This window comes from Leguminivora glycinivorella, chromosome 23 (genome assembly GCF_023078275.1).
Source record: "Leguminivora glycinivorella isolate SPB_JAAS2020 chromosome 23, LegGlyc_1.1, whole genome shotgun sequence".
Lineage (NCBI taxonomy): Eukaryota > Metazoa > Arthropoda > Insecta > Lepidoptera > Tortricidae > Leguminivora > Leguminivora glycinivorella.
In genome coordinates, this window is record NC_062993.1 from 407,483 (window position 1) to 430,831 (window position 23,349).

Genomic DNA, 23,349 nt, shown 5'->3' on the forward strand with positions numbered 1-23,349 from the left:
TGGTTCCGCACTGGATTCCAAAATCCGTATTTCAGTTTCCAAAAACTTAATAAGGTCCGCAAATGTAGGTAATTCTTTATCGGCGTGCTTGTCTTCAAAGTGTTTCTTCAAGTTACCATCTAACTTTTGGAAGTTGATGTAGAAGAGCAAATAACACCACGAATCCACCGGAAATTCCATCTTTTCCAGCGCTTTTGTGTTTTCAATTAATGTGTTCAAAAACATTTTTAAACCAGTTACCCCCTTAGAGGTTACATGAGGTGCACTCAATAAGTTGTGCAACAAACGATCCGCTAACAACCTTTTGTTGTTATACCGCGCATTCAATAAATCAATCGCGACCGAAAAATTATCTCCTGTGACTGATAGATGCTGAGTCAAAGTCTTTGGTTCGCCTAAAAGCGACCCCGCTAAATAATACATCTTCTCAGTATCCGATAAGGTGGCATCATTGCCCACCAACGACTGGAATAATTCCATAAAAGGAACAAACTCTTCCACCTGTCCCGCAAAGGTAGGAAGTTTCACTTTAGGGAGAACTGCCCTATTCCGCGCGCTCTTAGGATTGTCATTATTGTTACCGCTGCTACAGCTATTATCCGCATTAGCTGAAGCGTTTAAATTTGTCAACCCTAAATGCCGTTGTTTAATAAAATAGTATTTTTTGTTATACGCGTCATACTCCTGAAGATGACTTTCCAAATCAAAGCTCTCTATATCCGCAGCAGAGAGCTGAAGTTCATAAAACATTTCCGTAAATGTCTCATAAACCTTTTCTAAGTCTTGAAACCGCACTATGAAATCACTTTCTTGTTCTGGAGACAATTCAGGATTCCGAGCCAACGCATCCAATACGTCAATACTACGACACGCTGTATGATGTTTTATTTGCAACAACTGTATCCGCCTAGCTGCCGCCATCTTTCCGTTGGTAGTATTTGAATACGTAACCCAAATCAATATAATCAATAGAATCCCAAACCCTAACACAAACCACAACATGAAAACTACACGTAACAATTACACATTATTTTTAATTAAAAGTTCCGCACTAGTAAATCACCGCAATAAATCTTGAAATTTTAAGTTAAATATAACCCGCAAGCCGCAAATAATACATTAAGATTTTACCGCTAACCTTAATATATTATAAAATGTTTATGTTTTAAACTTTTAAGAAAATGTTTAAGACCCCTGAAATTTTATTTTGTATCGAAATAGCATCAAATACCGATAAATAATGCTCTATACCACTTTTGTAAGAAATAAAATGTTTAGAAAAACACAAAAAGCCACACCTGAGCTGAGGTTCGAACCCCAACCTTCAGCTTCTAAAACCACTCTTAGAACCGCAAGGCTAATCAAGCACTAGGTTACCTAGCCGAAATAGTCCTATAGTTTCCTATATGGAGTATATGGTAACCTAGCAACCAAACTGTTTTAATTTGAAATGTCAAACGATAAAATAAATTTAACAGAAATTGAATTTCTAATGAATTTATGTAATAAATTTCAATGTTGAAACATTAGTTTCCAAAAAATACCCTAGTAGGTAGCCGCAAATGTAAATCCAAAAGACGAAATTGTAAATGTGAGATATGAACGAAGATGTAATAAATAAAATCCCCAGTCAAAACATAAAATATATTAAAAAATGAGAACTCAAAAACAAATGTCCCCCCAAAATTGTATGAAATGAGTATTATATTTCGACCGCTCGAAATATAATTATGATGAAATGAAACGGGTGAAAATATTCCAAGGCGCCGAAAAAATTGAGCTCGAATTTCCGCAAATCCGGCTCGAAGACCAAATGTACCAGAGAACCTCCCCGCCACCCGATTGGCGTGAGTTTGGGTTCTTTGGACAAAAGGGCGCTGGTTCTGTCCGGAAATCGGCACCTTAGGAAGATTTTCACCGTTTCGGGGTGCAAAACAAAAATGAAGAGAACTTAAAAGAAAAATATATATAAATAAGCCCTACACTCACCCGCGCTTCGTGTTGTAGGTCACCGCGTAATATGGTACGGCTTTTCCGCTCGCCGTATATTAAACACAAATTTTCTTTAATTTTATCCGCAGTCCACCACCGCCGTGGACGTCAATTTTCTTTCTTCCACTGACATTATTTTTTTCTCTTGTCATAAAATTTTCAAACTTAGTTCCAAATATAAGTAGCGTCTTTTGCGCATGCCCCATTCCCCATACGAAATAAATATATATGATAAAATGATGTGCGAGTGAGACATGACATGTAAACAATTTAAAAACGTTCCGAAACTGGTATTAAAACTAAACAATTTTGATGTTGAAGTGAGAAATGGCATGGAACACTGGATGTACAGATAGCAAAAAAGGTAAAAAAAATAGCTAGTTTTTGTGCTAAAACTGAAATATTGGAAAACTAAAATGAAGTAAAGTAGCTTGCTGTATTCAGAAACGATACCAGTTTTTATAAAGGGAGATGAAATCAAGGGACGGCAACGCGTTTGCAACAGGTGTTGCAATTTCCATCAGTAGTTTTGCCTGCTCGTTTGCATCCCATACAGGTGTATTTAGGCGGTTATTTCGCACTTCTAATTTTGTCGATAGAAATCGTAATTGGTCGTAATTACAGCATTATTACTATTACACTTATTAATCGTGTAGATTGCTTTCTGCAACCCAGTAAGGAGTAGTTTAAACACTTTAAACCGAGAATAAATACCACTAATTAAATTTCACAAGTATTTATTTATTGCTACTAAATACGTCCATCGTGGAAATCTGAGAGCTCCAAAATACTGAAAAAAAAAGTTAATACACATAGGTAACTCTCACGTTTGAAATTATCTGTGCAATGGACTAATAAGGTGGCGCCATCTGTTATAATCTTTGAGTGTGCCTCCTCATTGTTTCATTTAAATAGATTTGCTTCTCATTTGTAAGTTTTATAACTAACTTAAAAAACGCTAACTCTCGCAAAATTGTACTGAAATGACACCTGTCAAGAGTAAATGAATACTACTACAAATCGAGGGCTTACCGGTGAAATCCGATAAATCGAGATAATTTTTCTTTCAAATAAGAACATTGTGGAAATTGCACATAATTACTTCGAATTTCAAAAACCAATTTGCTCAAATTATATACTTAAAGCTTATATTATATACCACAATAAATTAATATAATATTTTTTTAGATTTTTATATAAATTTGACGTTTAAGAAGATGCTTTTTGTCAAAATATGCATGCACATCTAGCTGTGGCAAAAGCCGGGATAACGCAAGGACGATGATGATGATGCATATTTAGCCGTTTTTAAATATTTTGATTTGAAAGTGACGACACTATGTTGCCACTTTTAATACCTACTCTATTTTGCCAGCTGTACACCCTTCTTTTAACAGTGCAAGTGTCTGTTCTGCTGGCTGTACTTACACTACTTACCCAGTAAAATGGACAAAAAGTCTTCAAACGTCACTCGGTTGCTCGGTGGAGCAGGAACAGATTAGTTTGCAACGTTTAAAAAAAGAACTCCGCAGCTCATTACCTTCGTGCAATCTTATATAGTTACCTCATCAAATATCGATTAACTTCATATGAGCGTTAAACAATAGTTACATGGTATTTAAATTATTTTAAATGTCAAACGTGAACAGGTAATTTAATAACGGGTATAGTATGGTATCTTCGAAATAGTCTAGTAAATTACACACAGTTTTACATATAACTTATAGAGTTTTCAGATTACCTGGTAAGCGTGCGTAGCCGAATGCACAAACGCTCACGAAACGAAACCCTCGTAGATATCTATCTCTATCGCTCTTGCGTATTGGTGCGACAGAGCCAGACTACCTTTCGCGGCGTTTCGTTTTCATTTCGCGTAGACATGCCGTTCGGCTACGGCGGGCCGATTTTTGAGTCTCACGCGTTCGAATTCAGAAAATTGTCACTGAAAATCAGCAATTCCCGTCAACTTTGTACAATGCCATGTCAGCAAATTTTAATTGATCCTATTTTGTTACCAACATTTAGTAATATAATTCGACTTTCGTAAGATATATACAGGATAATTGTTATAATTAAGAAAATATAGATACTAGAGAACCTTAATGACGAAATAAAACTTAATAAAATCTCAATTAATCAACAAAATCTTGGTAACAAAATAGGAATTAATAAAAACAAATTTAACTTTTCCCTTAATTTTTGTACAAAGTTGACGGGAATTGCTGAAATAATAAGCAAGTCACTGTTTTCAACCGGTATTTTAGTGACAAAATCCCGTATGCGAGATTCAAAAAGGTTCGTATATCGGATGTAGGACGGATATCCTGTATACGAGTATTAAAGCCGCCATCTTTGATATTTGCCTTTTAAATCCTTCATACTTGGAAATTAAAGCATTTAAATACCTGCAAAAGATATTGGAATATTTTTGAACTGACTGTACTTGTTTTGACATCTTTTTAAATATTATTTCGATCATGATCATTATATTTGTTTGAATGTAGGTACATGGTATAAGGTGTTAGGTACCCTACCTATTTCAATTCTATCATACATAAATATTGATTAAATTGATATTGATTATGGGATGGGTTACATTGTGGCGTAGGCGAGAGCACGGAAGTATAACTAAAGCATGGAAGCCATGCTAAAATAAGAGCTCGGTGACATGTATCTTACTCACACCACACTATTACCATTTTTGTATGAGCGAATGAGACAATATTCCACAACTTCTTTCGTTTTCTCGAAGGTTGTCCCTAAATGCTGATGTCAAAACGGACCTGGGGTCCATTTATTATACGGCAAAATTAAATATACGTTTGTCATTTCACACTCGGTCTCCATCTTTGACAACTGTACATAGTCGTATTATATTGGTTCTAGTTTTTAGCGCGACTTCAATGGTCGTCTTGACGATATTTATTTATTTTGTGAGGATTTCTGATAGATCGTGGCAAAAATAGCTCAGTGTATATTTGTGATAGTTCTAAGTTTCATTTCTGACTATGGCTTGTGTGATCAAGTGTTGCAAATCACATTCAGGAAGAAAAGAAAACACGCAAGAGGTTATATCATTTCATCGGTAAGTTTCTTGAGTTTTTGATAATATTTATTGATACGACCTGGCAGAAATATAAATGTACATATTAGTAGTTTATACAATTCAAATCTTATTCAATTCTGTATAGATTTTTGCATATTTTTTAGAAGTTTTCTCAAACTCGGAAAGGTTATGTTTTTTAGCATAGTGATGTGATGTGTTTTATCGACCTTGCAATAATAACCTATCAATATTCATACCTTAAAAACGCCATCAATGATTATTGTTCTTTGTTATGATTCTCTTGTTATTTAGCTATTTTACAAATTCAACTTTATATATTTCTTAGATTTCCGAAGAAGAAGACCGGAAACACGAAGTTCAAGGTGCGATGCTCGCGGTTCCTTTACTCCCAAAACTCCACCAAAAAGAAGGCCAAGAAGCTGAAATGGAGCAGGCCCCCAGATGTCTCCCCAGGTGTCTACCTTTGACAATTGTACATAATCGTATTATATTAGATCAAATATCTCGGCGGTCGTCTGGCCGATTTTTAATTTAATTGTGTTTATTCCTGATGGATAGTTGATGATCCTGCTAAATTCTTATTTGTAATGTGTACAAGTTCCTTGTGTGATTATGGCTTGTGTGATTGAATTAAGGACTGTAATTTACGTACATGGAGAAAAGAAAACTCCCAAGAACCTGCTGTGTTTCATTAGTGAATTTCGGTCAGTTATTGATATTATTATTTGTAGGATCTAAACAAAGCATAAAATACGATCTTTTCATAGTTTATATAATAACTACTACCATGTTAAATTCTGTTCTGAAGTTTCTCCAAACTGTTTTTAGGTTATGTTTTTGTACTAGTGATGTGTCATTTTTATCGACGTCCCGACTAATGTTAATACTCTATTGACATTCTTGCATTGAAAAGGACATAAAAATGATTAATGATGATCAGGTATCACAGACTGGGTAAATGGTAATGTAACATTTCTAGTGAATTAAACTTATAGTATTTTTTAGTTTTCCAGAAATTCTCAAACATTATTAAAAAGAAACTAAAAATAGGTGAAACTATTGAAATAATAAATTTTGGTACCTACACTGCCGTTTTGTTTTATTTTCTATTTGATAGAGAAAATATTATTGAGGTAAGTATAAGTAGATTCTTGAGTGGTGGACTAGAAATTAATACAGGGATGCTACACGAATTAAATTACTTAGGTCTTTGCGTTAGGAGAAGAGAAGAATGTATTTATTTGTTTTATACTCGTATCTCCCATCTTCTATTTTTTACAAACTATTTAGGCCGATATTACACTATCATAGAAATATAGTCATAGACAACATGCCGTCCTTTTTATTCACGTTACAGAAAAAGGGAGGCATACAGACCTATGATCAGAGATATAGGTATGATAATGTAATATTAGGACTTGGTAAGAGAAGAGAAGTGACCGTTTATGTAGGTAAGTACATAAACAAACCATTTATTTGCAATCAGTAGGTACGGTTAGTCAAGAAGGCAAGAATGTATGAATATATGACTTTCATAGCCAAAAAGCCACATAATAATGCAAATGAAATGTTTATATTAATATTGTATGTTTTCGTTACTTTTATATATTTAACGTTTATATTATGTTTAAGGTGAGAACGTAAGTAAGTGCATATTTTATCGATAATTGAATCGACAAAGTAACATCCCTAGCTAACACAAAACCAGGGACCACCTACCAAAAAGAGAAATAACTAGCATATATCCATCCTTTTTCAATACATTATCTAAGTCATAAGGAAGTCAAGGATGAGTATATGCATTTTACACGAATTTTTATTAGGGGGGCTTGGGCGAGAGGCTGGCAACCTGTCACTGCAATGTCACAATTTCGTTTTCTGTCAACCCCTTATTTGCCAAGAGTGGCACTGAAACTTGAGTAGTTTCATGTGCTCTGCCTACTCCTTCATGGGATACAGGCGTGATTGTATGTATGTATAAATATGATTGAAAAATTTTAATTATAGTACTGTAGGTACTGTTCGTAGTCATAATTAAATACTTCGGTTTTATTTGCAATCTACATAATAATTTACTTAAGCAAATATGAAATGTCAGGCTGTTATTAAAATAATCCATTCATTAACCCACTATTAAAGAAAACGAGATAATATCACAGAATATATAATAGTACAAGTACAGAAGGCCCACTGCTTTGATGTTTACGAAATGCCGCCTTTTTAAATACCTACAAAATTCTTACAAAGAAACGAGCCGCACGTGCGCGGCGTCCGGCGATAGGGTTACCTATGGATTAAAACGAAAGAATACTCACATAAAATGTTATACTATTATATTCAAGTCTTGGGTACTTTCTAGGTATAATAAATAAAATAAAATAAAATAAAAATAAAAATAAATAATATATAATAATATACTGCATTTATATATTTTTGTTCAAGTTCCAACATTACAAGCCTTATTGAACTTTTTCGTGGGACTTAATTAGTAGTAGATACATCTGTGTAAGAATGTCCTCTGGTATTTATTTTATTCATGATGTCTATTTAACTAAGTATTATTAGCCATTCGACACCCGGACATCGCATATGAACCTTAAAAAAACTCGCGACGTAAAGTAACAATAGAAAGTGCGAACGTGCATTCCGTGAGAACGTGCGCCACCCCTGAGTAGGCCGCGAACTCGCGGCCGCCAGGATGTACTTGTAGCGCGGCGATAGAATCGCGGAGTGAGCCACCCCTGATAATATCTCAATTGTGCGATACAAGCACTTGATATCGGTTAAAATGTGAACATGTAGCCAGTTCAGCGAGACCCTTGTATACTCATACCTACTCACTTAGCCTGTTAAGAGACACACGTAACCTAAAAATAAACATTTTAAGATACGCTTGCCTTACATAAGGGTGAACATATAATATATTGTAATAAAAAAAATCATCTAAACTTATAAAACGGGTACAATTTAGCTTACAAGTAAAACTAAATTAAGACTAAAAAACCTAAATAACTCTAAAACTAAATAACACATTAGGTATTAAAAAAAACCTACTGGTAGAGACCTCCCCGCGCAACCCCTGGTGCAAAGGCGCCCATTACACTCGCCGCGGTACCGCTAAATCGGTAAATGCCTGATCTTTGTTTTTTGTCGACTAATTCCAATTCAACTTTGATAGATGTAGGAGACCCTTAAAATGCAAACATATCTTTCATTATAACACTGTTCAAACGACTCTTAACTTAAGAAGGTGTAGAAAGAAATACCTCGTTATGTTGGTCGTGTGTACAATTATAATGTCATTAGTTAAAATGTCAGGACGTCGCTACGAGGTCACATCACGCGGAACGCATACAAACTATAGCCCACACAAGTCTACAATACCCCGTTGAAAACTCAACTCTATAACTTTGTATTGAGGTTTAAGATAGTTGAGTGTGTTTTATTAAATTTACATGTATTAAGATATGATATTGTGATGACATTTAATGGCGTATAATTGCCGGCCGGGCCGTAAATGATTGCTTTCCTTAATGCCTGCAATCGGCACAAAGTTTGCGTTAACGATGCTGCGACTTTCGAATTTCGAGAATAAGATATTGAATTGACGCGATATGAATGTTGGCAGCTGATCTAAAAATCTCCCCCCTCCCCAGCCAAATCGTTGAAGATATAATCGTTTGATGATTTGTCTAGCGATGTCTAGGCGTATCGAATGAGGTATGCAAAGCAACAACAGTGTTTGTTAGATAAACCTGCTTGGACTAATATCAGATCAAAATTATTTTTTCAAGAGCCGAATGCCACTGGCGTTCAGCAGAAATTTGCATTCGTGGAATTTTAGCTTTTGTTGGGACTAATTTGAAAGTATTTCGGACCCTTTAGGGCCTTGTAACCACCTTTAGGGTTATGTATACTTTTGTGTAGACTTTTGTTTTATACTTTGTATTTGCAGCTGTTTGTTTAACTTATATGGCAAAAGGATGTCCGAAATTATGCTAAACTTTGGTTATCGAGTTTGAAAATTGTACGAAATATAAATATATATAGAATTTTATCATTGCTTACTGTACGTATAGTCGACAACCGTATTTATCACACATTGATATTTATCTCTGTTATTTCGGTTCTACTAAATATTACTAGTTTCTAATGGGTCGGCAATGCGCACGTGACACCCCTTGAGTTGCAGGCGTCCATAGGTTACGGTGACCGTTTTCCATCAGGCGGGCCGTATACCTGTTTGCCACCGACGTGGTATAAAAAAAAATATTATTAGACACTGGCTCTTCTTACATTTCAGTACCTGTGGAATATGTAACACACACATTTTTTTATCGTCGGGATCGAATCAGCTCGTGATTCTGAGGAGAATGAGCCCAAACACGTCCAGGAGGGCGATTTTTGAATCTCGCATACGGGATTTTGTCACTAAAATACCGGTTGAAAACGGTGACTTGCTTATTATTTTCAGTGTCAATTTTCTGAATTCGAACGCGTGAGACTCAAAAATCGGCCCGCAGATTTTGTGAAATTCGATATTCGAGATTTATTTTGAAAAACGCCCACCTAGGTAAGTTTTCATATACATACATATATATGTAATACGATTATTTAGGCCCTAAAAAGTTCTGACATGATAATAGCCGTAGAGTTCAGACTAAGAGCTAACTTAACTGTTGCTAAATACTCCATTAATTTTAGCAAGTCATGTTTTAACCAACGTTTACTAATACCAGCGTCGGCACGCCCTCAGTTTGTAATACACTGATTGCCTTAATGAAGTATTTCATTTGGTCATATATCTCAAGCTATTTGCAGCTAAACATGTTGCATTTCTTAGAAAATGGTTTACCAAATGTCATGGTAGATGGCGTTGTGCAGAGAGTGTAGTTTTCTACAACGCGCTAACGAAATTTTTGTAAAGATTGTATTATCAGTGTGCGGGATTGAGGACCGAATCTATTGGGCAGACTCCGAAATATTATTATTTATTTATTATTACAAAACAAAGTAGGTATATCCTTAGTAACTTTATTGTGAACAGTTTTATATAAAATTGACAGGAATAGAGGCACAGAGGCGAATTTATCTCTATAAGGGATCTCTTCCAGCTAACCTTAGAGTACATGAGAGGAACTTTAAGTTACTGAATTCTCTCATCAAAGGAAGAACAACGCGTCTGTTAGTTTCCTTTTACCTTGTTGAGTTTAAATTGCTGGTATTCGCGAGGGTTTACAGTATAGCGTTAAAAAAAGCAGTTTGGAAACTTTTATTTTGAAAGGGTCGACAACGCGCTCTGAAATTGCAAGCTTCATAAATTTTTATTATTCATGATTTATTAACTATTTACTTATTGTCCCCAGGCCCAGACATCCCCGGCTTCCTCCTGCAGCCCTTCCGTAAACCGAAACGCATCAGAACAGCCTTCAGCCCCTCACAGCTCCTCAAACTCGAACATGCCTTCGAGAAGAACCACTACGTGGTGGGGGCCGAGAGGAAACAGCTGGCGCAGGCGCTTAGCCTTACAGAGACACAGGTATGTTGAACAACTTATGAGTCCATCACAACTTCTAACTAACTAATATGGCTCTGCGATCCAAAGAGAATCTTGGCCTCCAAAACGAGAACGTCATCCACCTATCCCGATCCTGCGCAGCTTCCGGCCAATCATCGGCTTGTAGCTGACACAGATCCGCCATCACACTGTCTTCCCAGCGGTATCTGGGCCTACCCGCCGGGCGGCCACCAGTCAATTGGTCTTCCCAGACACGCATCATAACTTCTGAAACTATAAAATGCTTTCTAGGACAACCATTATAAATCGCTCTTTAGCGATAAGACCGCTAGATAAGTAAACTTAGACTTCAAACCCTCACCAATGCTCAAATAAGAATGTATCTAAACACTTTCTAAAAGGACAACTCGTAAAAAAACCACCTGGCGCTGAACTCACACTCAAGGGTCATTAGGTTGTAAGAGCTGAAAGGAAACGGTTAACACAATCGTTCAGCTTCTAGCGACAGTAAAATGTAAACTTAGGGCCAGTTGCATCAACCACATTTGACAGACACATCATCGTCACGCTGCAGATGTCTATGGAACTTCCCATACAATAAAATTTAACGAACGCTTTAGGTGACAGACGGTTTGATGCAACCGCCCCTTAAACCGTCATAACTCCTTGTGACTTTAAGAAGAATCACGTAGTGGCAGTTGAAAGGAGACGACACGAGCTTATATCGGATCGGGATAATGTGAAAAGGCCCTTACAGTGGTAATCACAAGTTGTGGTAAACCACTCAGGTTGGTATTCGTACAGTGAGCTGCAAAAATTCAAGGCGAATGTATCAATGAATTCATTCATAAATTCTCAATGCTATTTCGCAACTCACTGTACCTACCCTGTGTTTGATATCTTGGCATATTTCAATTTTAGGTAAATATTTATAATCGGAAGTATGGAAGACAGAGAAGAGTCTGAAGAGACAAAAACTAAAGTAGCCACGAGTAGACGGTTTTATTATGAACACGTTTTAAATCCTTAGTTTATTTATTAGTTTATGTTTCACGCATCGAGTAACATTACCGCTATTGAATGACATCATCCAAGTTCACTAAGATTATTTCATTGCATGCTAGGCTAGCAAATCCTACTTAATTAAATTTAACGGATATTCGTAGTTTTTATTTTTTTTTCACTATAAGTAAATGGGTTTACTAAAGACAGACTAGCCGAGGCGAAGACGTGGTCTACTAGAGAGCTCGCCCAAAACGTGTGCAATATTTTATTTATATTAACTAGAATAGGTGATTTCATGGCAATTGATTTTAAATTAAATGTCTTCCACGGACACGTATCGTAAAGCTTATATCTACATATTTAGATCTTTTATAGATAGTTTAGTATTCGCTAGTATGCATTTTAGCACATTCTTTGAGTAAATTGATAATTATAATAATTGACACACCGTATTGGTAATGAAATAATAGTTAGCAATAAATCGATTTAATCGATATTACGGTTTTATCACATAACTAACCCCTTATTTGTAGTGAATAAAAAATAAATAATTATGACCAGGTGCATCGATGTTCTATTTCCAACTGTTGTTTAATAGACTCACATGGATAAGTTAATCTCATGCATAATGAGCACAAAAAATACGCGTCACGTTTATTTTATTGTTTTTGAAGGAATCTGTTTTTTCTGTAGTTTTGGTGTACTTAGCCGTTATTAGGTGTGCATACGCTGCTAGATAGATACGACTAAAGAAGAACTGGTACAATTTAGTCTAATTTTGGAACAACGATAACTACTAACTAGTGTCTACTCCAGACCTTAGGATTAGTTGTCAAAGGGACCCCAGGCTTCCATGAGCCGTGGCAAATGCCGGGATAACGCAAGGAGGATGACGATGATGATGATTTTCCGTGACGCTTACGCTATCGAGTTGCATTTCGAAATATCGTGGTAGAAGGCAAGAAGCTCCTCATTATGCCTTCATAAGAATTGCCGTAGATATAGTAATGAGTAATTGCCTTAGTATCAGTCGATCTACTTACCCTGCATTATTATAGCCAGCCCATTGTTTAGTCTGCTCTTTATTTATGCTACTTTTGACATTTTCACAGGCACAATAAACTCGTTGGAAACGGATGGATACGTCACAAAAAAAAAAATGATTTACTTTACGACATCACGTATAAACTTCTTACAAGTTTCTGTGGCGCATCTTAGTTCTTAAGGTTTTTGTAATTTTCTTTATAATATGAGTAAGTAAAAAAAAAACAAACTCTGGAGTTGTAGGCGTCCATAAGCTACCGATGCTTTTTACCGACATGCGGGTGGTGTGCTTATTTACCACCGCCGTAGCATAAATAAATTACGACTAGTACATATAAACGATCACGAACCTAAACCAAAGATAGAACAACCTAAATAATATAGGTAAATGTTTGAACTTTATTCGGCGTTTCAATATTTACGATTTATTCATAAAAATCGCCAATACCCTAACATTTTTACATATACTTATTGCAATTATCCTTTATTTGACTTGAAAATGCGCAACACAGCCCGAAGTCAAGCTAGGGGAAATTGCCATAATCACATAATAATGTATAATTATAGCAAATGTGGACCAATTAGTGCCCCGCGCAGCTCGCCGTAATAAGCTAAATAATATTGATATAATTTATTATAATTTACAAGTTACAACCTTTTACATGCAGGCATTTCTCAAGTAATTTTGCTGGTTATAATAAATATTGTTTTTCAGTAGTTAACTGCCATTTACTTATAATTTTAGTTGTACGAGTAGTAGCCACGGGTAGTTTAATTTAGCAAATTACTTACCGATTATGGCGGATTTTATTTTCAACAAAATAACTACATTTTGTGTCACATCCATGGATGCTGAGGGCCACATATGGTACACGTGTTCAGTGGACATATATGGCACTCTAGTTAATAGCTTAAAAAATAGACAAGTACATTATTTATTCAACCACAAAACAAAACAAAATAAAATAGACACAAAATACTAAAAAAAATAGAAAAAGAAAACATTAAAGCCTACGCAAAGACATAACAAAAAACCCAAATATCATCTTTGTAAAAAATATTTTGTACGAAAAACACAAACATCGGTTTGCCAGTTCCTTTAAAAAAGTGGACAGCGCGCAACCAGGGCGCGAGAGCCACACCCGATTGGCTCAAGAGCTCATTATTGTACAGTGTGCAGAAAAATACGCATTTTATATAAACATTCTTCTATAGCCTTGGTCGACAGTCTATGATATGGATGACCCAGGTTTGAATCCTAGTAAAGTTTTAAATTAGGTGTACCTGAGTTATGGATGTTTTTTATGTACCTATTTAATCGACAATCTCATGTTTTGTAAATATTTGTGGTCTTTTGATACCTAGACTAGCTTTGGTATGATGTCTCCCCAAAATTAAATTTAATATAAACTAAGTAAATACAAAATACGCTTAAATATGCTGAGTTATTCAAATAATAATGAAATTAATGAACATACTTCACATATACACGTATTAATTTCTATTCATAGGCTCACAGATTGATTTTCAGCGGTGAATAAAGCAGAATAATGTGCGCATGCGCTGCGAACGTTACGCTAATGAGGTGTAATTAAATCATTTTTACCATCCTCGGGCAATTAACGCCGCTGATACGATACGAGTACACTTGCGTTGCGCACCTGTATCTCTATCACTTGCAGAGCTACAGCGAATACATACATACATACAATCATACATACCTATGTATTTAACCCACGTCTGTATTCCCAAAACAAGCAGACAGAGCACATGAATTTGATAAAGTTTCAGTGCCACTGCCACTCTTTGCAATGAAGATAACGAAATTGCCATATTGTAGTGACAGGTTGCTAGCCCAAATCAAAATTGAACCCATATCCCACAATCGATTTCTATAACAGCCATGGGAGGAAAAAGGGTGAGGAAATTCTTAACCCATCGCCACACGAGGGAAAATGGCAATGCCATTTATTCATTAAAAGCGTATAAAAGTCTCCCACTGATAGGCCTCTTCTTCCCTCCATTTGATCATAAATATCTGATCCACACTCCCGCCATACTTCACTATACACTTTGTACTATATTTAGAAATTTTAGAACCAAATACTGCATTATTTTTCTATCAAGTAACGTAAACTCGTGGTACACTGGCGTGCACGAGCCCTCGACTCGCGTACAACCAAGCATTATGACTTCCGATTCAATAAATTCACACTCGACAAGGAGAAATCGAAGCAAGGTTAGCGATTAGCGCGTTAATAACCAGCCAACGCCCATTGCTAATAGTTGAAGATGGATTTTATTTATTGTAGTAATAAATACACGTATAAATGCCCTTATTATACCATCTCCTGTGTAGCAATCAGGGATACTATACTACTGATGACTTGACTGAAATGTAAAAATGTACATTCAATAATATTTAATTATTTATGTACACTGATTGACTCAGGCCAATTGAAACATTTGTTAGCTCCAGAAGGTAATTTCACGCCAGTCACGCCTGTGTTACGCCGTGACTTGCGTGGGCGACGGTCGCGCGATGGTCGCGCGACGGCGATGCGACGCATACGAAATCAAACCTTATCGATATGGAAGTATGAGACGCGACGGCGACGGTCGCCCACGCAAGACACGGCGTTAGGGTCGCGTGCACAACCGAACATGGAGGGTTAGCCCGAGTTGAACCCACCATTTTATATGGAATTTGACGTTAAATTCGAAAGTTACGGAATGCTCCATACAAACTTTAACCCCCTATTTTAGGGAAGTGGGGGATTAGAAAGAGACAAAAAGTAGCCTATGTCACTCTCCATCCCTTCAACTATCTCCTCTTAAAAATGACTTCAATTCGTCGCTCCGTTTTGCTGTGAAAGACAATCACAATCAAACAGACATACACGCTTTCCCATTTATAATATTAGTATGGATTACACCCACAAACGGACACATTAATTACCAACCGCGCCCTCTATACGCGTTTTTTCCTGTTATAGTTACGACATGAAGTACTTCGCGCACCACTGACGCAGTGCAATAGACGAGTGACAGCTGTGTTAGTCCTGTCACATTATACCAAGGATGATTTAATATAGGATGATTGGCAATCTTCATTCTAAAAATCGTACCTCAATTTATTAGCGCCACCTATTAAATTCTATCATAACTACACTGATGATGCCTGCAATTTTTTTTTTATGTTTATTGACGTGATATCAGATATTAAAATAAAGAAATATGTCATATTATGTTGTTAAAAAAACACCCAAATATATTTGGAGCAAATATGATTTTTGCCACTTCCAGGCTGCGAAACAGCGTCATCTAGTTTTATACCTAAAAGGCCCATACATTTCAGGGGTACACTTTTTTGTATGGGCTTTGTCAGTCCCGGTATATATCGTCCTTGATTATACACTATACGGAGTTTAATCGTAGATTACCTACTATGCGATTAGCAGTCCACACAGAGTGAGGAACATAGAGGCAATGTACTAATGTAGACGTGCCTCGACCGAGGCAGGTTGCTCGGCCAAGCAAGCACACACTGTTTCGGTCGAGGCATGTCTACATAGCACGTTTGCCGCGCGAGGAAATTGCCTCGCGACATGCTTTGCTCCGTATGGACCCCCGGCTTTTAGAACAACAAATTGTGTATACAATTTGGTATCGTTCAGAAATCATCGTTCATGTAGGCAAAGATGAGATACAATTTTATGACAGTTTAACACAAGTTTACCTACTAGATATTACATATATAGACAGGGTCAGCTTCAACAGTCACATACTATCTACTACTAATTACTTGCTTTCAAATGTCAACGTTTCAAATCAAATATTGAATGAAATATTATTATACATATTTATTTATTCAAATGCTAATCAAATATGTTCCATCGAACTCATAAATAATGTAAATAGCTCTTATAGATCTCTGTTTGGCCCAAAGGTTAGCTGGTAGAGAATGCCTTCTGGCATTAAGTTCGCCTTTTGTACATTTTTTACTGTGCAATAAAGTTTAAATAAATAAATACATAGTATACATTATTTCTTCCTATTGCAATGGTTATCCGGGTCCAGATGTTAATATTTATAAATACGAACGTAAATTAATAATATCTAACAGAAATAACCTTACATATAGTATAAACATTAACACCTAAATAAGGTGTCTTATTACGGCATTAAAATGAATATATTTGCGGATGAGGATGAATCAATTACAAACATGAATATTGCAAAACGAATAAATCTGAATTAATTAACCTAGTCTTAATTATTGTGTAGTAATTACAGTTTCATTTGTTTTAAACCAGCAGGATTTACACATACTGTATACTAACCCCCTTATTCATAAAAGTACTCTAAAGTTATCAAGCCGATAAAGTTCGTTTGTTTCTTTCCGACGTATTGGTGTGATAGAAAAGGACAAAGGAACTTTATCGGCTTGATAACTTTAGAGTACGTTTATGAAAAAGGGGGTAAGGGTATTACTGGGGCCCATTTCTCAAAATTATAAGTTACAAGCTCTTTAACTTGTCATATTAGACATTGACAACCGCTAGTAAATTGTAACCTGTATTAGCTTCGAGAAATGGGCCCCAGATATAAGAATCTGTGTCTGTACTGTACATATTTTTTTTTGTAGAAAAAGAGAAAAAAATCTTGTACTTTACGAAAGCAAAGAAGCAATGATGAAGACAAAGACACGCTGCGCCGACCCCAAATAAATGGGATAATGATAAAATACCTATCATTTCGCCGTTATCACCACATTAAAAGAATTAAGAGAATGGATTAATAGACTTGTTTTTGTTTTTGCGGAGGAATGCTCATTAATAAAACAATAGAGCGTTGGCGCAAAATTGGCCGCCTCATGCAACGAACATGCGCGTTTTTATGACGGATGGGCAGTGGACACAGGCGCAGTGGGTATGCAGATTCATATACCTACACCTACCTACATACCTATATACCTACATACACACTTAAACTCATATATGTACTAATTTTACCACATGAAACTTCTTAAGTTTTTAGTGCCACTCTTAGCAACTAAAGAGGTTGAAAGGAAACACAAATGTGAAATGCAGTGAGCCGTTTGCCTTGCGACGTGCCTCACTCTGTGTGGACCCGCCTATTTAGTCGTTCACTAAATGGAATACATTACATAATAACTTATGGAATACGTTACATTAAAGGATTAAAAATTCAGCACAAACTATAAGACCGGCCTCATAAGGTAGAATGGAAATAACGACTATACAACTTTTTTTTTTAATCGGTTTTTTAAGTCGAACTACCCGAGTAATTCAGCCTATAACAAAAAAAGTAAGTTGGTTTATCCGTTCGAAAGCTACGATGCCACAGACAAGACAGGCACACAGACAGACAGAAGACAGACAGACATAACACCCCGTTATTTTTGCGTCGGGGTTTAATGATAGTAAGCACTCCTCGCCTGCTGTATGTGCTGTGCTGTGTGCTGCGCACGAGTGTATTACAGCGCTAATGTGCGGATCTGCGGAATCGCCGCTAATGGGCCGCGCCCGACTTTCTGATGCTAATCTTTTGCAACTACCTTCATTAGCCACGCCACTACTTCCATTTTGTTTCTATACAATCACACCTTATATGTACTTCTAACAAGCCAAGATGCCAAATTATTTATCGTTATTCAATAAATTATAGGTAAGCTTTTGCCCGCGGCTTCGCTCGCGTTAGAAAGAGACAAAAAGTAGCCTATGTTGCTCTCCACCCCATCAACTATCTCCACTTACAATTCGTCGATCCGTTTTGCTGTGAAGGACGGACAAGACAAACAAACAGACACACACACTTTCCCATTCATAATATTAGTATGGATCTAGGTATAGGTACAAAAAATGTACATGACACTTTTTGTCTTCCATATTTTGACTTTTTGGGGTCATCTCATCTTACTCAGAATCGTTTGTGTTTTACGTTTCATTCATAATATGAAATAAATGTGTAATGTGAGGAAGTAATATTTCAGTGCATCGCGGTCTTGCAAAGTACAACATACTTCCATACAAAAGAAAGAAAAGAAATTTAGAAAGAAAATTGTAATTGTAGCTATGTTAACATTGCTGCATGGGAAGCATGGTCGCGCGATAGACGATAAAATATCAGGCCGTCCCTATCGCACTTACAAATAGTTGATGTTATTATTCTAAATCTGTCTGAAAGGGCCCTCTAAGGAAAAATGCCATAAATTATGAATACGTTTTGCCCATTTTCCTGTAAAATAAGGTGTAAATAAAATAAAACTTAGATAATTAGGGTATTCAGTGTTGCTGACCTGCCGGCGTATCATGCTTCTAATTTTATCACTTATCCACGTGGATAAAGCATCCGTCACGCTTTGGCAAGTATGTCAGTGTGAGAGTGACAGTTGTCTTATCCGCGTGGATAAGTGATAAAATTGGAAGCATGATAGACCGGCAGGATGCTTTTTAAAAGAGACAGATCAGGTATAACTAAGTAGTATTATTTTTAACCTTTACGCTGATAGTTCTTCAATGAATTTTAGTCAGAGCTGCCAACAAAATGCCAAGTATTCATCAGAAACAGGATACATTAAATATCATTTTCATAGTAACATACAACTGTTATCCTACACTAACTACAGGAAATTACCTTGTTCTTTAAAAAAACAATCTTCCGGCGTCGATTAAAAAGCGAATAATCGAATATAATCGATTAAAAACTTGCAATAATCGAATTATTAACGTAAACAAGGGCTAATGGCGGCAGCTGGCAGTTTACTTAATCGGCAGAAATTACAAACGTACGTCTTATAAAATATAGTAAAATAGCGCAGAGAAAATTGTAGAGACAGTTTATTAACTGAACCTTCAAACGCTTGATGAACGCTCTTCTTTACTCTGTATTCTGTATTGTAGTTATTTAAAAGAACGTTAACAATATAATTTGTAAATTATTGGGTAGTTGGGTATTTTCAGAATTTGGGACCCCCAATTAGCGAAAGTGGTTATCAAAATTTCAAACTCACTGTTACTTTCGTGACGATAATTAAGCATACAATTTCAATAAAAATATTGTTTTTGTATTAATTACATAAACTTTAAGCGTTAATCTACATTCAAAATGTGAAAAAAGTAAATTTTTAGACAGATTTTATGCTTAATTGTCGTCAGTCTTCACAAAACTGACAGCGAGTTAATTTTTGTTAACAACTTTTGCTAATTGGGGGGACACAAATTCTGAAAATGCTCAGTTACATAATTAAATTTCTCGGTTAACTAACCAACTACAAAAACCAAGCGGTTCTATCACTGAGTGACCTATCTATAGTGTCTGTAATCATATTTGGTCGGCACGCACTGGCACAAGGAGCCTTTGAGGGTAGATTTTGTTTACATTTGTTTAACTACCCAAAAATAACAGACTAGACATAGTAACAACATTTATTGAGGCTAGGTCGTTTTGTGTTTAAACTTTATTTGTTAGTGTTACACATAAGTACCACCAGAAGATAATGAAACGTTTGTCTAAATTGACGAACATGCTGGCATCTTTTCTGTAAGGCGTCGTACTGCGGTAGGTTCTCTCGTTTGTGGTACATCACACACACAATATATTACATTACTGTTTTCAATATCAGAATTATAGTCCGAGACGGCCACGGTCGTGCTTGTTTATAACTACTATAAAACACCTTATTCTGTGTTAATAAAGGACATACAATTATACATGCAGTCATATGCGCTAATGATAGTACACATTTCAACGTACCTAAGTGGAAGACTTATGGCGATGACAATAACGTTTTTTTTAAACTATAATACTACCCTTACGAACTCATATTGAAAACTATTTTTTTCTCTTTATACACAATTTCACATATATGGACTAAATTAATTAGTCACATACTTACAAAAACTATAAGCACTATCAATGTCATTGTTTTTATCATTGTTTAATTTAACTGATGTTTTAATACATGTATAATTATGTATGTCCAGCAAATACCATAATTATAATACGGGGCAGACAAAGGCCATACAAAAAAGCGTATCCCTGAAATGTACAGCCTGGAAGTGTCCAAAATCATATTTTATCGAAATATTTGCACAATATATATTATATAGAACAATGACATGCTTCTTTATTTTAATACCATGGCATCACGTCAATACACATTTTGAAAACAATAATTTTGTAGGCATCATCAGTGTACAGTGTAGGTACCTATTTAATAGGTGGCGCTAACAAAATGAGGTACGATTCTTATATGGAGACTGTAAATCCTATATAAATTATCCTTGATGACAGTAACTGAATGCGATAATAAAAACCTTATACTTATACATGTAAAAAAACCTATTAAGTTACTGTAAATGGACTACTTTGGGCATTGAAAAAAAGTATTCATTTACAATGACATAAAAAAACATACTACATATATTTATGTCAATTTAAAATACTGTTTCCTGTCTAAGCTTACTTTCTACATCCTAGACAAAAATAACGACTGCTGTCAAAGCAAATGCGATTTTTATTCCATGCCCATAATAGAGAGCTAAGCTATTGAATACCTGTGTGTAATCATGTCAATTGCTGCATATTATGCAGTAATATCCTGCCAATTATGTGGGGAATAAGTAATGTAAATAAATTAGACGTTGCGTTGACATTATAGGTAATTATTGTTTTAAAAATACATACACATTCATTTTATAAGGAATGCTAACAGTTTTAAGCAGAATAGAAAAAAAAGTACAATGGTTATTCTATTGCAATCAACGGTATAAGTAGTTCAATACAGTAATAAAAAAGATCATATGACTTTTAAATAATAATAATAATACAGAGCCAATGATAGGAACTCTCAGATAAAATCAAAATAAAGATCAAGTGTTATTATAAAACCATCATTGCAAACAAAGATAGTTTATTATCATGTACGAAATTACATATATAAACTAACATCGTGCATAAAACAATAGCTTTTAATATGGTGATGAGAGGCAAACGAGCAGACAGGGCGCCGGATGGACAAGTGATCACTGCTGCCCATGGACACCGAGACACCAGAACTATGTTACTTTAAGATGGGTACACTATACGCTCTATATGTGGGCAGCTAGCTTAAAATTAAAATAAGCCCTTGAGGCGTTGCAACAGGGATGCTGTCGACATTTTCTCGCTGTATCGTAATGTTAATACGACATTCATTGCACGGAGAATGTGAACAGCGCCTTCAAACGGTTAGTTACCTACTCACTAGAACCAAAATATAAACGTTTTCCATGCCGTTTACGATATCGAGTACCATATTTAACACCCGTGGTAGCCTCACTAAATTATGACGTGACAATGTCGAATCAAAACAAACCAGCAACGGATTATGTCATACCGAGTCCCCCTTCACGCATGCGCCGTTGACGCCACGACGCTCCCATTCACAAACTACCCTTAACTCATCGACATAACACTTATTATCGCTTGCTGGTGACACCCCTATTACTCTACCGATTTATCTATGGGAATGCAGACTTTAGGAGATGGATACAGAGTTGATAGTCGCGTGATGGCGCGGGGGGCGGGTATTAGCACAACCCTCGTGATTTTGATGTCACCGCGGGGGTAGGTATAGGGTTGTCACACAGTTTGTGTCAGACATTTTGAGTTAAATTAATAACTAGTACGTCATATCTTATACAATTCTGTTTCTTTCAAATTATACCAAAATTTGCTGGCTCCTTTTTACCACAGAATAATAACTAATTGCAGTTAAAAGATAGGCATGTAATATTGAATAAATTCACCCAACGATGCAAAACTCTCTAATGGGGTAATTATTTATATTAAATAGTTCCACAACCACCCTGACCATTCTTCATTATTTACAAAAATGTAAGGCGTACGTTTTTTATAAGAATGACACAGTGTGTTCCGAACGAAACGATACTATACTACAGTCGAAAATTGTCTTTTCTTTCACACATACCTACTCTATATATTATTCATATAATCGTATAACAATCAGTGCCGATTGGCAACCCTAATAATGACATCACCCCGGGGTTCCCGGAGAGAAGAGGAATGGTGGGAGCTGTTCGAGCGATGTCTCACGCTAAAGGCTTTCATGTCACCGACAGATATCATACGCTTACCTGCAGTATTATATAGTTCACAACCTCTACTATGACATGACGTTTCGACGTTTTAAATTACGTTACTCAATAGCGTAACGAAAAATTTTATAGTTTATAAAACGATATAATTTACATGAAAATTCTTGGTGGCTTCACTTCTATATAAGTACTAGCTTTTGCCCGCGGCTTCGCTCGCGTTAGAAAGAGACAAAAAGTAGCCTATGTCACTCTCCATCCCTAGACTTATATTGACCAGGATATAGACCGTGACAAAAATCAAAAAGGTAATCACGGTCTATATCCCGGACAATATAAGTCTAATGAAAATAACCGTGAATCATTCAAAACTCTTCATCCCTTCAACTATCTCCACTTAAAAAAATCACGCCAATTCGTCGCTTCGTTTTGCCGTAAAAGACGGACAAACAAACAGACACACACACTTTCCCATTCATAATATTAGTGGATGTATATCGTCAATTCGTCACCTAGCATCCATAGTACAAGCTTTGCTTAGTTTGGGACTAGGTTGATCTGTGTTAGGTGTCCCCACAATATTTATTTATTTCTTAAATCGA

General features: G+C 36.0%; 1 protein-coding gene across 1 annotated transcript in view; it reads left to right on the plus strand.

Moving 5' to 3' along the window:
* LOC125238328 (homeotic protein empty spiracles-like) overlaps positions 1 to 23,349 on the plus strand; it is a 55,815-nt gene that overhangs the window by 22,719 nt on the left and 9,747 nt on the right. Inside the window, exon 2 of the mRNA XM_048145632.1 lies at positions 10,426 to 10,598. Coding sequence (XP_048001589.1) covers positions 10,426 to 10,598 — 173 coding nt within the window. The remainder of the gene's footprint in view (positions 1 to 10,425; positions 10,599 to 23,349) is intronic.